The 17,058-nt window shown below is 44.0% G+C and overlaps 1 protein-coding gene across 1 annotated transcript in view; it reads right to left on the bottom strand.

Annotated features, from left to right (window-relative positions):
- PLEK (pleckstrin) overlaps positions 1 to 15,659 on the bottom strand; it is a 110,083-nt gene extending 94,424 nt beyond the window's left edge. Inside the window, exon 1 of the mRNA XM_030196380.1 lies at positions 15,574 to 15,659. Within this exon, the coding sequence (XP_030052240.1) occupies positions 15,574 to 15,621 (48 nt within the window). The 5' untranslated portion in view covers positions 15,622 to 15,659. The remainder of the gene's footprint in view (positions 1 to 15,573) is intronic.
- Positions 15,660 to 17,058: the final 1,399 nt, after the last annotated feature.

Raw genomic sequence — 17,058 nt, 5'->3', positions numbered from 1 at the left:
AGACATGATTGTTTTGTGAAGAGAGCACAACAAGAGATACTCTGTGTTTTACAGGAGGTTTTCTGACCAATGAATGAAATTGTGAGCTGTATTTATGAAGTAGCTGGTACACTTGAAAGAACCAGTGATTATATCGTCGACCACAGCCAACTGTGGTCCTTTTCCTCCTATTTTTACTTTTTATTGTTTAACATCAAAGATATGTATTTTTCCAAAGCTAGAAATTTGCATTGTTTTGGCTCCTCAAATATACAATCCGAGCTTTTGTGGTGAGAAGTAAGAAATTGTTTTTCCACTTCTGGTTGTTTGGGTTTTGGTCCATTACAAGTACATTTTTTCTCTGTTTGTCGATTTTTACTGTTTGTAACATTAGTGTGTGGCCATTAATAAAAAAAATTTGAAACTCAGCCATTTTATTGCAGTGCTAAACATGGCCTTAGCATGTGGGAAAGACCCACGTATGGCAGCGCTAAGGCCATTTTTTGTGTTGCTTTGCAAAAGGGTCCCTTGATGTATAGCTGTATGCGGGGGGGGCATGCACATGACGAAGCATGAGAGGGACAAGGGACAAGGGTGTGTCTCCCACTTATATGCATAACTTACATGCATTCATTGCATGTTGCACTTCGGTGTGCTCATTTACACCTGCTATTGACCTAACTAATGTGTAAGATTCTACTTCTTGCTTTCAAAGCACTCAGAGTAGGTCTTCCAGATTATTTAGCAGCATTAACAATTCCGTAAATCTCATCTCAGGTACTTTGATATATTAATGATTACTTATAAGTTCTCCCAGGCCCAAAACAAGCACAATTAGAAAGTTCAATTAGCCACTAGGTCTTCGTGGTATCTCCTCTTTAAGGGGGGTCTTTTACTATGCTGCGTTAGTGTTTTTAGCTTGTGGTAGAAATCAGCTAGCGGTAAATGCCAAGATGCCCATAGGAATATAATGGGTGTCTCACGTTTATCGCCAGATGATTTCTACCGCGAGCTAAAAACGCTACCGCGGCTTAGTAAAAGACCTCCTAAAAAATTCAAATTGGAATTCAAAACCTGGCTTTTTGGTCAAGCATTTAATACCTGATTCACCCGTGTGTGAAGATCTTTCTCTCTGGAGTGGCGCTGCTTAAATGTTTTTTTCTTATTTAAGGGTACTTTTTCAAAGGTGTGCTGAAAAATGGCCTGCGGCAGTGTAGGTGCAGGTTTTGGGCACGTGCAGAATAATTTTTCAGTACACCTGTAAAAAGGCCTCTTTTTTTGCTGAAAATAGACGTGCGGTAAAATCAAACTTTCCGCGCATTCATTTTGGGTCTGAGACCTTACCACCAGCCATAGACCTAGTTGTAAAGAATTTGGGTGGTAATGACCTATGCGTGTCAGATGCCACTTGGCGTGCGTCCACTACCCGCGTCCGAAAATAAAAAATATTTTTCAGACGTGTGTAGCAGACGAGCGCCAAAAATGAAATTACTGCAAGAGCCACGTGGTAGTTGGGCGTTAACTCCATTTTGGCATGCAGAGCCGGTAGTGGGAGGCGGGGCTGGAGGTTGGGAGGTAGGGATAGTGCGGGGCAGACGTATACAGTCTGTGCCAGAGCCAGTGGTGGGAGGCGGGACTGGAGGTTGGGAGACAGGGAAAGTGCTGGGCAGACTTATACGGTCTGTGCCAGAGCCGGTGGTGGGAGGCGGGGATAGTGCTGGGCAGACTTATACGGTCTGTGCCCTGAAGAGCATAGGTACAAATCAAAGTAGGGTATACACAAAAAGTAGCACACATGAGTTGTCTTGTTGGGCAGACTGGATGGACCGTGCAGGTCTTTTTCCTGCCATCATCTACTATGTTACTATATTGGGCACGCGTAGACACTTACGCGGCTTAGTAAAAGGGCCCCTTAATTTTAACCCTACCTGATTGTTTTTTTATAGCATTTTCTACTGTATTATTTCTAGAAAGATGATTGCAGTCTATTTCTCTATGTGTGTATGAAGTTTGTTATCCTCTATGTATGTATGAGTTCTTTTGCTATCCTGTAAATACTGTAATTCTTTTCTGTTTTTCATGACTTTGTTTTTTACATTGTACACCACCTAGCTGTGCCTGTCAGTGATGGGCGATATAGTAAGACTAAATAAACTATAAACCATAAGCCCCAATGCAGCTTTAAAGTAGCATTCACTAATGGAATCTGGGGACTCAGATGCCATTACAGAATAGATGCCCTGCTACGGTGCTGCCGGCACTGGCCTCTTCGCTGTACTGCGTCCCGCCTTTGAGGAAACAGGAAGTTATGTAAAGAGGTGGGCCGCAGTAGGGAGAAGAGGCCGGTGGGAATTGCTGCTACTTCCATTGCTGCCTTTTGGAAATGAAAAAAATAAGTTAAACGTGGGGAAGGGGGTTGAGGAGGGAAGGGGAAGTGTCACTTCCTGGAGAGTGCCGCCTAAGGCCTCCAATTGGCTTAATGGTAGGACTGCCACTGTTTCGGAGAGTGATTATCAGAAGGATGTATTAATAAATAGAGTGGAGGGAAGTAGGCATGTTGGGTGGCATGTGAAATATTTGTACAGTACGAAAGATCTGAAAAAAAGTTGGTTTAGGTATACAGTGTGGGGAGAAATAACTGTCAAACCATACCTTTAAAAAAACTCTTTGCAGATATATTTCCTTATTCCACTTCAATAGAATCAGACAGAGTAGAAGGAAATAGCCTGAATCTCATGATTTTCCATGCGGGGGGAGAGTAGGTGAAGAAAGATTTACATGTTATTTTTCCAGCCATAGAAAATAATAGGAGCTTTGTGGCTGCAAATGCTTCAAGGAAGTGAATTAATCCTGCGCAAAACGGTGGGTGAGTAACCCATTTCTGGGGTGTAAAAACAGAAAATATATTCTAGATCCTGCATGGTCTGAATATCTTCTGTGCATTGTTCCAGCTAAGCTGAACAGGAATCCTCTAACTACAGTCCTGCCAGTGGTATTTCAGTATCAGATTTTCAATAGTGAGGGGTAGGATAGCTCTGCAGGACTCCAAGAAACCTGCCTGTCTCTAATGATTGAAAACAGGATATTGAAGCACCACCACCCCATCCCCCCCACCCCCCACTAACAGCAATGCAACTGGAAGACTCCTGCTCACCTTAGGAGGAACAGTGTGGTTGTATGGGGCCTATCCGGATAGCTTTTTTGTCTTTCTGAAACATCCTGAATATAGACCAACATCACCTTCATATATTTACTTTCTATATTCCTCTTCTACTCATGTGGAGAGTAATTTTATGACAGGTTACCTAATTTGAGTGCTCAAACAGATGACTATCAGGTGAATTTTCAAAAGATAAGGGCGCCCATCTTCCAACACAAATCTGGAGATGGGCGTCCTCAAATACTTTCCGTCACAGGGACGACCAAAGTTCACGGGGGCGTGTCGGCAGTGTACCGAAGGCAGGACGGGGTGTGCTTAACATATGGGCGTCCTCGACCGATAATGGAAAAAAAGAAGGGAGTCCCTCACGAGCATTTGGCCAACTTTACTTGGTCCCTTTTTTCACGCCCAAGTCTCGAAAAGGTGCCCGAACTGACCAGATGACCACTGGAGGGATTCGGGGATGACCTCCCCTTACTCCCCCAGTTTTCACCAACCCCTTCCCACTCAAAACAGAAAATTAAAAATCATTTTTTCCAGCCTCTATGCCAGCCTCAAATGTCATACCCAGCTCCATCACAGCAGTATGCAGGTCCCTGGAGCTGTGATGAACTAGGGCCGATACCGGGTGACCTGTATGGTCTGTGTCTCATATATGGCAATGTGGTTTAGGATGGGCTGGAAAGGGTTTAGACAGCAACTTTAGTGGCCGGAACATGAGGACAGTGCTGGACAGACTTTTACAGTCTAGGTCCCGCAAATGAGAAGATTAATAGGTTGGAGTGGGCTTAGAGGGCAACTCCAGCAGCTGGAACATAAGGATAGGGCCAGGCGGACTTCTATGGTCTATGTTAGGGTGGTGGACTCTGGTCCTGGGGAACTGAGTTCAATTCCCACTTCAGGCACAGGCAGCTCCTTGTGACTCTGGGCAAGTCACTTAACCCTCCATTGCCCCAGGTACAAATAAGTACCTGTATATATAAGCCACATTGAGCCTGCCATGAGTGGGAAAGCGTGGGGTACAAATGTAACAAAAAAGAAAAAAGACCATAATCAAGTATAGAATGTCACATTCATTGTTGATTTAATCATGAATTGATAATGAGTGTGACATTTGGGCAGGCTGGATGGACCGTTCAGGTCTTTAACTACCGTCACTTACTATGTTACACCTTACTCGTAAAACAGTTTATCACCTTTCTCACTTCTGCAGATGATGGCAGGTTGCATTCTAAGATAGGTTTCTTTTCTTTTCTTCTTTTTCAAATTTATTTACTAACACCGTGTGTTCAGGTTCATGGAAAAAAAGAATAGAAAAAAAATAACATAACAGGAGGTCTTCGACCAGTGATAGATTTTGAGGGCTTAATTTGATGGTTAGTGACTTGATTGACAAAAGCTTCTGAGGTCTTTTCCTCCTAATTAATAGATATTTTGATCAATATGCCATTATGAAAAGTAAATAAGGCACATGTTTCACCTTGTTTTGGTATATTTTTTTGCAAATATTGTGACACTCGGATTTATTATTTATTTGATTATATTACCAAGTATATAAATTGAGTCCTGCCATCGCCTAGGGCTCTGTTTACTAAGCCACGCTATAGGTGCGCTATTGTTTTTAGTGCACGCTAACGCTAGAGACACCCATACCCACAGAAATAGTAAACATGGCCCCTAGTGCTGAAAATCAGTGCTAAGCCCCTAACTTCTTTTCCCTGCTTGGGCTAGAAGCCATATACAATCTAAGGTTCCAATAAATGTCCTTAAATAATCTGGGGGATTGACTGGGTTATGACATTTGTGTATTTCTTGTTGTTCATTGAATCATATTTGTCTGACTATAGATCATATATTGAAAGCTATTTGTAACAGGAACAAATTATACCTGTATACTTATCAGTGTTGTACAGCACTGTGTACATGCAACACTGCTATAAAAATACTATCTATAATAAAGCCGCAGACAGGGGCGAACTGACCGTTTGGGCAACTGGGCAGTGCCTGAGGGCCCAGAGGCTCTGCCTGGATGCCCGCCATTCTCCCACTGATCTCCTCATTTCCACACACCAGGGTTTAAATCTTTTATTTACCTCCGTCGAAGCGGCCGCGTCAATGAAAGCCCTGCCCGTCTCTAGCCTTCCCTTTGTGAGTTCGTTCCCTCAGAGTCCCGCCATCTGATGTCATTTCCTCTTTCCGCGAGGGCGGTACTCGGAGGGAACGAACTCATGAAGGGAAGGCTAGAGACGGGCAGGGCTTTCAATGACACGGCCGATTCGACGGCGGTAATAAAAAAGATTTAAACCACGCAAGGTGGCACTGTGGCAGGAAGAAAAAGGGGGATATTGGGGGAGAAGAGGGCTGGCAGGTGGATATGAATGGGAGGGGAGGACGGGGTCGAAGGAGAATCACTGGATATACATGGGAGCAGGAGGGGAGGATGTGGGTGAAGGAGAATCGCTGGACATGGATGGGAGCGTGAGGGGAGGGCAGGGGAGAGAGGAGAATCGCTGGGTAAGGAGGGGTGCAGGGTTGAGAAGAGAATTGCTGGGTATGGATGGATGGATGGAGGGGGGCATGGGAGAGAAGAGAATTGCTGGGTATGGATGGATGGAGGAAGAAAGGGGAGAGAAGAGAATTTCTGGATATGGATGGATGGATGGAGGGCAGGGGAGAGGAGGGTTGCTGGACATGAATGGATGGAGGGGAGGGCAGGGGAGAGGAGAGTTGCTGGACATGGGTGGATGAAGGGGAGGGCAGGGGAGAGAGGAGGGCTGCTGGACATGGGTGAATGAAGGGGAGGTACAGGGTGACTGGGTAGGACAGATGATGGGGATGGATGGAGAATGGAGTGGGGTGGGGGATCAGATGCTGGATGGAAGGGAGAAGAGATGGGACAGATGCTGGATGGAGGGGGAAGGGAGGACAGATGCTGGATGAGGAGAGAGGGGACAGATGTCAGATGGAAAGAGGGAGAGGAGGGACAGACACTGGATGAGGGAGAGAGATGGGACATATGCCAAATGGAAATGGGAAGAGGAGTGACAAACACTGGATGAAGGGGAGAGAGGGGATAGAAGCTGGATGGAAGGGGGAGAGAGGATGCAGATGTTGGATGGAACTGGGGAGAGAGAGGGGCCTGAGTGGATGAAAGTGAAGAGAGAGAGGGGCCAAATGCTGGATGGAGGAGGGAGAAAAAGAGGAGAGACTCTGGATGAAAGTGAGGAGAGAGAAGGGTCAGATGCTGGATGGAAAGGGGGTGAGAGGGGGCAGACGCTGGATGGAAAGGGGGAAGAGAGGAGGCAGATGCTAGATGGAAAGGGGAGAGAGAGGGGGCAGATGCTGGATGGAGGAGGGAGAAAAAGAGGAGAGACTCTGGATGAAAGTGAGGAGAGAGAAGGGTCAGATGCTGGATGGAAAGGGGGTGAGAGGGGGCAGACGCTGGATGGAAAGGGGGAAGAGAGGAGGCAGATGCTAGATGGAAAGGGGAGAGAGAGGGGGCAGATGCTGGATGGAAAGGGGAGAGAGAGGGGATAGACGCTGGTGAGAGTTAAGAAGAGATCGAGGAAAGAAGAAACAAAAGACTGGGACCAACACAATTAGACAACAAAGGTAGGAAAAATGAATTTTATTTTTAGTTTAGTATAAAGTAGTGTGGTAGCTGTGTTAATAAAGAAAATGGAAATAAGATGATATCTTTATTGGACTAATTTTAATACATTTTTGCTAATGTTGGGAGACCCAGCCCTCCTTTCTCATGTCAGAACAGAATATCTTAATAGTACACTGTCCTGACCTGAGGAAAGAGGTTTTGGCCTCTGAAAGCTAACTAGAAAATATATTTGATCGAATAAATTGGTATCATCATATTTTCCATTTTTTTGTTTTATGTGTATTTGTTAACCTATAGTATAGTGATTTGAAATATGTCAGTTTTTGAAATTTGCATCTGCGGGCGAGGGAGTATCAGCAGCGCAGCGGGTAGGAAAACACTGGGATGGTGGGGGCGTTGGCTGCGGCGGTAGGGGGGCGTCGGGCAGTGGCTAGGCTGGTGGCCCAGACCACTCTCAGTCCGCCACTGGCTGCAGACATGTTATGGCCATTATTTGTTTGTGATACTGATTTTTAGATTAAATGGGTTCTGGTGGAAGGGTGTGAGGGTCTATGTTAAGCCTTCATTTCATTAACTAACACAATAAGGGAGCAAACTCGTTTGTTAAATTATCTCTGAATAAAATGAAATACTTTATAATTGCTTTTCTTTCACAAATGCATACACGTTCAACCGAGAATTCTGACTAATTCATAAATCTAATTTCCAAGTTCAAGTGCTTCCTGAAACCTCAGAAGTTTTCTGTATTTCCTTTTCTTCTTCCTGGGTTATTATTATTGTTTGCTTTGTTTATAATCTCAGCTAAGCTTTTTTTTTTTCGTACCAGTCTGAAATTATCTTGTTTCTTTCTCCACTTGATACCTCCCTTCATTCTCAGTCTTTATCCCAAAGCAAGCCTCATAAGTCACAAGGAGAGACAGCTGCAGATGTGAAAAATCTTCACTGTGCATTGGCAAGATACGAGAGGGTTTTCCAGTTATGTGTCTGCTAGTCCAGAGCTACATAAGAGCATAGACTGGATTTACTTAGCTGGAAAAATAAAAGAACAATGTGTGTCTCACCCAGTAATAGGAATATGTTTGGGACATTACACTTCTTTTGCTTGTTTTTGAATCAAAGGCTTGGCAAGTGATAGGAACCACCTAGTGATATATCATATTTGAGTACAAAGAAAGGAGGAACGCAAAAGGCTTGTCTGTGGCCAGTGTTCCCTCTTAAGCTGAGCAGGAATCCGCCATCTGCTTTGCTGCCAGTGGGGGGGGGGGGGGGGGGGGGGGGTGATGCTTCAAAATTCTGTTTTCAATCACTAAGGATAGGCAGGTTCCCTGGAGTCCCACAGAGTTTAGCTGTCCCTCATTATTGAAAATGTGCTAGTGAAACAGTACCCCCCCCTCTGGCAGGGGTATATATGGAGGACCCCCGCTCACCTTACAGGGAACAGTGTCTGTGGCTTGCATAATGCCCATGGAGAAAATTTAATCTAAAAAGCCATGGCAGCCTCTGGCCTAAAGTAAAGGCACATACTCCCTCATTCTATAACAGGTTGCTTAAATTTAGGGGCCTTAACGCATGTGCAAATTTATAGAATATTGCCATCTACTCGAGTAAGTGTTTGCTTATCTTTGCAAATGGCAGCTGAAGGCCAAACTATGATTCTATAATTATGCGCTCCAGTGACATAGCTACGGATGGGCCTGAGTAGGCACAGGCCCACCCATTCTTGGCTCAGGCCCACCCAGCGGTAGCACCCCACATCAACATCTCTCCTCCTCTGTGGTGTCCCAGCATCTGCCCGCCTATTGCTGAACCCTGCCCCTCCCCGGTGTACCTTACAGGCATCCCTGGCGCCTGCAGTGATTCCATATTGCTGCCTACGCCAGCCCTGCAGGCTTCCATCAGCCGTCCCGCCCTCACTTTTATTATTTCCTGTCTGGCAGGACCCGGCTGATGGAAGCCTGCAGAGCTGGCACAGGCAGCAATAATTGAATCACTACAGGTGCCAGGGACACCTGTAAGGTACACCACGGAGGGATGGGGTTCAGTGACTGGCTGTCAGATGGCAGGACGCTGCAGAGGAGGAGAGATATTGATGTGGGTAGGTGAAAAAATATATAATTTTTTTTATATCTTGGAGGGGGGGGGGGCAATGGAGGTCCGTGCTGTGCCGTGGAAGGGCCCATCTAAGTTAGCTCTGGGCCCATCCAAAATACTGGACTGGATACGCCACTGATGTGCTCAAATGGCATAGCGCATAATTGCTAGAGGGACATTCACAGGAGAGGAACATGGGCAGGTCCAACAATTACACGGGAAGCTTACTAAGAGGAGGATGTTCAAATGTCACCGTTTACATCCACGTACATAAATAGACACCATTGAACTTACCAAAAGTGGAACAGTGATCAATGCTCAAAGGAAATCGCATGCAAATGAGATACGCGGAAAGTCTATGTGCAGCTCGGTAGAGAAAGCCTAGCACAAGTGCAAAACAGTCTGGCAGAATGCGTCATTGTTCTGAGCATGCCCAATAAAAAAAAGCAGAATGGTAACAACTGTGCATCCAAAGTGCATGTCACAGGCGTGCACTGCAAAATTACACCATAAAGCACCGAAGTGTAGTAATATGCCACAAATCCACTTTAAAAGCCAGTACTTTCAGCATATCGGCCTCTTTGCTGTTCATAATAGTCAGCTGACGCATGCATAGACAGATGTCATATGCGTGCCTCAACTGACGTCATATGTGTTCATGAGGATTGATTTGTTGTTTGTTTATTGTTGCACGAAAATGCTGCATGTGGAACACACACATATGGTACATTTACAATACACAGGACATTTCCCACACATGCTCAGATACTTTTAAAAAATGCAAGCACACTGCTTTCTGACAGGCGGAACACACATATTTCCCACTCATGGCACATTTCCCACACATGTGCATGCAGAGACTATTACGAAATGCTTGCAGACTGCTCCACTGAGAAGTTGCCCTTTTGTAATGACAGCTAAGACCTGCCAGAAAATTTTGAACAATACAGGTAGGCGCTCCTTTCTGTGCATTGCTCAGAAACGTTTGTGCATCACACAGAATGCTCATTTTAATACAAATGAGCTTGTTTTTATAGAGTTGCATAGCGTTTTTGTTCACTGCTTTCAGCGAGTGGTAAAAGCAGTGAAGAGACCCTTTTAGGCTTATTTTTGAAAGAGAAGGGCGCCCATCTTTCGACACAAATTGGGAGATGGGCGTCCTTCTCCCAGGGTCGCCCAAATCGGCATAATCGAAAGCCGATTTTGGGCATCCTCAACTACTTTCTGTTGTGGGGACAACCAAAGTTCACGGGGGCATGTCGGAAGCGTAGCGAAGGCGGGACTGGGGCGTGCCTAACACATGGGCGTCCTCAACCAATAATGGAAAAAAAGAAGGGCGTCCCTGATGAGCACTTGGGCGACTTTACTTGGTCCATTTTTTGTTATGACCAAGCCTCAAAAAGGTGCCTGAACTGACCAGATGACCACCGGAGGGAATCGGGGATGACCTCCCCTTACTCTCCCAGGGGTCACTAACCCCCTCCTACCCTCAAAAAAAACCTTTTAAAATATTTTTTGCCAGCCTCTATGCCAGTCTCAAATGTCATACCCAGGTCCATGACAGCTGTATGCAGGTCCCTGTAGCAGTTGTAGTGGGTGCAGTGCACTTCAGGCAGGTGAACCCAGGCCCATCCCCCCCTACCTGTTACACTTATGGTGGTAAATGTGAGCCCTTCAAAACCCACCAGAAACCCACTGTACCCACATGTAGTTTGAGCCCTTTTGAGCTACTTTGTTTGAAGAATTGCGTTGCATAACTGCTTTATATGAACTGCTGAAATTTTTGAACCTTTTGTTTTGTTTTTTTTGTTTTGAATACTATGCTGTTGAACTGCTATGCTTCTTGAGAAATGCTGTGGTAGGAACTACCTTTGGAGGAGCAGTTGACACAAAGGAATTACAATAAAGTATAATGATCTGACCTTGTGGATTACCGTGTGCTCTTTGGCAGTGGATTACAGCACACAGCTCAGCTAAAGGGCCGAGGGACTCAAGAGTCTCCCAGTGCAGGAGACTTTTCCAAGAGTCTCCTGGTGGTGGAGACCTTACAGTTTTCATTATCGCCGAAAATCGGGGAGACCATCTCTAAGGACAACCATCTCTAAGGTCGACCTAAATTTCGCGATTTGGGCGTCCCCGACCGTATTATCGAAACAAAAGATGGATGCCCATCTTGTTTCGATAATACGGGTTTCCCCATCCCTTCGCCGGGACATCCTGCGAGGACGTCCGCAGGAAAACTTGGGTGCCCCTTTCGATTATGCCCCTCCTAGTGCATTAGGCTCAAAATAATGGCTAAAACCAATCTAAATGAAACGCAATCCCAGTTTGCTTTGAGCATCTCCCTCTTGCATGCATAAATGTCACATTGAGGTGCTCAGAGTTACACATAGATCTGTTGTAAACGTTGGCACTTTCGGGCACGATGATGCTGGATTATGCTAGTATTTCATAAGGGCTCTTATATAATAAGCTCACTACCTGCGCCATTATGATGCCTAAATACTCGTACCCTGTTACAGAATTGTCTTTATGCCAGGGGTTCTCAATCCAGTACTCAGGACACACCTAGCCAGTCAGGTTTTCAGGATACCCACAATGAATATGCATCAGATAAATTTGCATACCAACTTTTAAAACAAATAGGAGGAAATACTTTTTCACTCAATGAATAGTTAAGCTCTGGAACTCTATGCCAGAGGAGGTGGTAATAGCGGTTAGCGTATCTGGGTTTAAAAAAGGTTTGGACAAATTCCTGGAGGAAAAGTCCATAGTCTGCTATTGAGCCAGACATGGAAAGCAACCGATTGCCCTGGGATTTCTAGTATGGAGTGTTGTCATGATTTGGGTTTCTGCCAGGTACTTGTGACCTGGCTTGGCTACTGTTTGGAAAACAGGATACTGGGCTAGATGGACCATTGATCTGACCCAGTATGGCTACTGTTATGTTCTAACTTATATTCCACTTCGTTTTTAGCAGATCACAAAGTCACATTCATAATATAAAACAAAATAGACATACACAGAGCATGACACCATTACAAATAAAATCAGTCTGGCATTTAACTAAGCGGCACCAATTCCTTACTCATCCCCCCTGCTGTAAGCTTGCATAAACAGCAATATTTTAAGTTCCTTTTTAAATTCTTTAAAATCTGTGATGTTTCTAAGTCTTAAAGGTAATCTATTCCAGTAAACTGGGCCAGCAACATTAAAAAAAAAACCCTATGTCAATATTCATCAGACCGAATAATCTGATGGGATGGCCTATCAAGTAAGTTTTTGGTTCCTGATCTCAATTATCAATTTGTCTGATAAATATGCAATCTAGCTGCCAATATCTCTGAAACTTGCTGCTTTAAAATCTTAAATGCCAGACAAACGCCTATGTTTACTAGGCAGCGCTATGGGCGTGTTAGCGTTTTTAATGCGTGTAAATGGTTTACGTGTGTTAAACACTAACACGCCCATAGAAATGTATAGGCGCATTAGCGTTGAACACGCCTTAAATTTTACAATTTTTATCAACTTGCTCATTCATGAGGCTGGGACAAAGAGAGAATAAATACAATAGTAAGCCAATGACACCTCCCTTGACAAAGCTGGCGGGCGAAATGGGTCCCTGTCGGGAGTATCGGCACTAGGTGTTCAACAGCCGGACTGACATAGAAGCTAAGTGACTTTTTTTCACTCAGCATAAGTGGATTTTTTTGAAGTTGTCATGAATGAGCAAGTTGATAAAAATTTTAAAAATTATAAGAACTGCTAAAGGACGGAGGAGGTTTTTGGCCAGTGATGAATGGAGGTCCGGTGAGTGCTTTAAAGTTATTGGGCAAAAAGTAAGCTCTAACACCCAGACGGTTTGAGGTCTTTTAGTACATAAGTACATAAGTATTGTCATACTGGGAAAGACCAAAGGTCCAACAAGCACAGCATCCTATTTCAAACAGTGGCCAATCCAGGTCACAAATACCTGGCAAGATCCCAAAACAGTACAAAACATTTTATACTGCTTACCCCAGAAATAGTGGATTTTCCCCAAGTCCATTTAATAATGGTCTATGGACTTTTCCTTTAGGAAGCCGTCTAAACCTTTTTTAAACTCCGCTAAGCTAACCGCCTTTACCACGTTCTCTGGCAACGAATTCCAGAGTTTAATTACATGTTGAGTGAAGAAAATTTTTCTCAGATTCGTTTTAAATTTACTACATTGTAGCTTCATTGCATGCCCCCTAGTCCTAGTATTTTTGGAAAGCGTAAACAGACACTTCACATCTACCCGTTCAACTCCACTCATTATTTTATAGACCTCTATCATTTCTCCCCTCAGCCGCCTTTCCTCCTCTTTGTTCTTTTAGCTGTTGTCTTTTGTTCTCCTCCTAGCTTTGAAAAGTAAGAATGTCTACAGTTTAAAGATTACATGGTAAAAAGTGGCCTCAGCACGTGGGGCAATACCACGTGTCAACACTACCGCAGGCCACTTTTTACCACAGCTCTGTAAAAGGACCCCTAAGATTCTAAAATAAAAACTTATAGCAACACATCCCTACCCAGACTCCTCAATTTCTAACAAAAGCGTGAGAACCCCACTAAGACGATATCTAGCATTTGATCCCTGGGATCCCAGTAACTAGGCCAGATTAAGGCATAGGCAAACTAGGCATCCCACAAGTTCGGGGGGGGGGGGGGGGGGGGCCCACACAAAATATCTTAATGCAGTCCTGTTTTTACCCTTATTTCCACTCTGGAGTCCATATTTCTGTGAGTTAAGCACCACCCAACAACTTATGTTCCACAGGTGGAGGGGAAGGAAAGGCAATTGTGGTGCTTTGTTTTCTGCTGCCAATAGTGAGTTTATTTATTTAGATTTTGCTCACACTTTTTTCAGTAGTAGCTCAAGGTGAGTTAAATTCGGGTATACTGGGTATTTCTGGCCCTGCAGGGCTCATAAGCTATCTAAGTTTGTAGCTGAGACAATGGAGGGTTAAGTGACTTGCTTGAGATCTCAAGGAGCAGCAGTGGGATTTGAACTGGCCCTCTCTGGATATCAGGACCACGATCTAACCGCTAGGCCACTCCTGCATATAGATGATATCACATCATGGTGACATTGACTCTTCAGTGATGTGTCATTCCATTAGCATCACCACAATGTGATGTCGTAATTGTGTGCATAAGTTGCCTAGGGCTCAATACAGTGGCGTACCAAGGGGGGGCGGTGGGGGCTGTCCGCCCCGGGTGCACGCCGCTGGGGGGGTGCCGTGCGCCTGTCGGCTCTTCGTTTTCATGCTCCCTTTGCCCCAGAACAGGTTACTTCCTGTTCCGGGGCAGAGGGAGCATGAAAACGAAGAGCCGGCAGGCGCACTGCACCCCCCCCCCCCAGCGGCGTGCACCCGGGGAGGGGTTCTTGCGCTGGGGGATCGGGGGTTCTTTCGCCAGGGGATCGGGGTTCTTTCACCGGGGGGGGGGGGGCATCGGCAATCCGCCCCAGGTGTCAGCCCCCCTAGGAACGCCACTGGCTCAATACATTGTTAATTTATCCCTGTCAATAATGTTCAGTCATAAAGCTTAGCTCATGGTCTGTAAAGACATGTCAGACCCTTCATTGTAGCTCTGGTTTCAGTTTGGTTTTAGTATGACTAAGGATTCTTTCACCCCACTCAGAGGACGGTGGTTGAAAATTCCTATTGTAAAATCAGCACATTTACAAGGAAGGCATCCACAGAAGGAAGAGCCCAAGTTAAAAGCAGACTGCTCTACAATGGAGTTTGACTTTGGGGATCATGTTGTAACTTTCAAATTTCATTCCACACCCACGGTTTCCTCCCATCCTAGAGACCTTTCAGTTTTGTGGGTCTGAGCAGAGCCTACTTAATATGCTTATTTTGGTGAGGTGCTTTCCAAGGTGTAACCTCACAACCAAAGAGTGTGTCAAACCAACTTGTGACAAAATTACATTTCTTTCATTTTGTGAAACACTTTGTAGCTTTTCCTAGCAGAGGGTGCAAGCGCCAGCAAACATCACAAAACCTGTCTTTTTTTTTTTTTACTATTTTTCACAGTTGCATCTAGAAATGTTATTTAAATTCTTTAGCAAGAAAAAAATACAGAAATAAACATATTCTATTAATTAATTTTTATCACAAATGGTTATTTAGTTCTTTCACTTTTGCTCTTTTATCAAGGTTTTGCCACTGACTCAATCTGAGTCAATCTTTTGAATTTAATCTTTCAAGAGCATTTTGTCTTCTGTTTTCATAAGTGTGTTACTTCTTGCTAAGAGAAACAATACCATTAGAACTTTAAAGCCAAAAATAATCTTCATGGCTCATTATGGTTTCAAAATGATGAGAAATCATAACAAAGTAACCTATTTGTTTGGCAATGGGAAGCCTTTCACCCTGTCAAGGCCTAGCAAACATAATAGCACAATATATTTTTGCCCACTACAGATCACAGAAGTGTATGATATCTCTTTAATTCTGATAATATTATTTATTGTGTTATTAAACTGGGTATGCATTTATGTATTTTTTAGGCCCTCATGCAAGATCACTAAAATACATCTGCTGATCTATAAGAACATGATTCAAACAAAAACAACAAAAAAAATACCAAAAAAAAAATACAAATGAAAAAAATATGTTTCCTCATAGTAATATACAGCTTGTTAAATCTAGAAAGTAAACTCTGTATTGCCCACAAGGGCATCCAGGCTCAACTTACTCACCTTTTTAACAAGATAACCTTCTCTTATTTTCTGTGGTTCACGCTCCATGCTGCTTATTTTCTGTTAGGCAGCTGCTACCATCTGACAGCAACAGCACTGAGAGCAGTTTTCTTCTAATCTGTTGCTTTTTTCACTTCATGAGCTCCTCTTGGTCTGCCAATCACATGCAGCAGTCAAACCCACTTCCTCTATTTGGGGACTGAAAGCTGAAACTAGGGAAATCCAGAGTTCTGTATTGTGTTACTGGCAGTTTACCCAACAATAAAAAGTACGCTCTGACCACATGCCAGTGAAAATGGCATTTGTTATCATCTCTGAAAATATTGAATATCTAGAAAGAGATTTCTAAACAAGTGGCTACTTTCTCTCACCAGGATGTTTCCATGTTTACACTCAAAGTGCTGAGTTTTCATCTGTTAGGTTCTTTTGCTGCTGATGATACACGCCCAGAATTTTGGAAAACAATTCTTATCCAGGCTCTAGCAGTTCTCTAAGCGGATGCCTCCATTCATTGGGGTACCCCAATGCCTATTTGATATTGGCACCAGGGCACCCAGGTTCCACTATAGAATGCTAGTGTAATCTGGAATTGGGACACGCCTAACATTTGCTAAATTGGGACTGAGCCTCTATACTAATTACATCAACATTCAAATACACACACAGAGCTCTGAAAAAAGTGGTGCACGTTTATGTTTACTAAGAAGGAAAAAGCCTCGAGCAAACTCCTATATAACTTCAACATATAGTTGGAAGGGAGTTGGACTTCCTCATCATCGGCAAAAAAAACCTCTTGAGTGGGACTCTCAATTATATTTTACTATTGATCGAACTTTAAGCTATTGATTTATATAGCTTTCTGACTTAACTTTGTGGTCTTCGTCTCGATGTCTTTCTCCAGACTACGACTGTGATCAACAGCGGCCAGCGTCTCAGTAGCGACCACCGGCAAAACTGAGCGGAGAATCGGCCTGTGATCCTGAAGCAGAAGCAGTAATTCAAAACGCTGGCCGCCGTTGATCACAGGCAGAGGATTCAATGTATCATCAACGATGACGCCTAGATCCCTTTTCTGGTCGGTGACTCCTAATGTGGAACCTTGCATTACGTAACTATAATTCGGATTCCTCTTTCCTATGTGCATCACTTTGCACTTGCTCACATTAAACGCCATCTGCCATTTGGATGCCCAGTCTCCCAGTCCTGTAAGGTTCTCTTGTAACATAGTAACATAGTAAATGACAGCAGATTAACAACTTTGAATAACTTTGTGTCATCAGCAAATTTAATTACCTCACTAGTTCATTTATAAATATGTTAAAAAGCAGCGGTCCCAGCACAGACCCCTGGGGAACCACACTAACTACCCTTCTCCATTGAAAATACTGACCATTTAACCCTACTCTCTGTTTTCTATCTTTTAATCAGTTTTTAATCCACAAAAGACACTACCTCCTATCCCAGGACTCTCCAATTTCCTCTGGA

This window comes from Microcaecilia unicolor, chromosome 3 (genome assembly GCF_901765095.1).
Source record: "Microcaecilia unicolor chromosome 3, aMicUni1.1, whole genome shotgun sequence".
NCBI classification, from domain to species: domain Eukaryota; kingdom Metazoa; phylum Chordata; class Amphibia; order Gymnophiona; family Siphonopidae; genus Microcaecilia; species Microcaecilia unicolor.
This window is presented reverse-complemented; position numbering and strand designations above follow the sequence as displayed.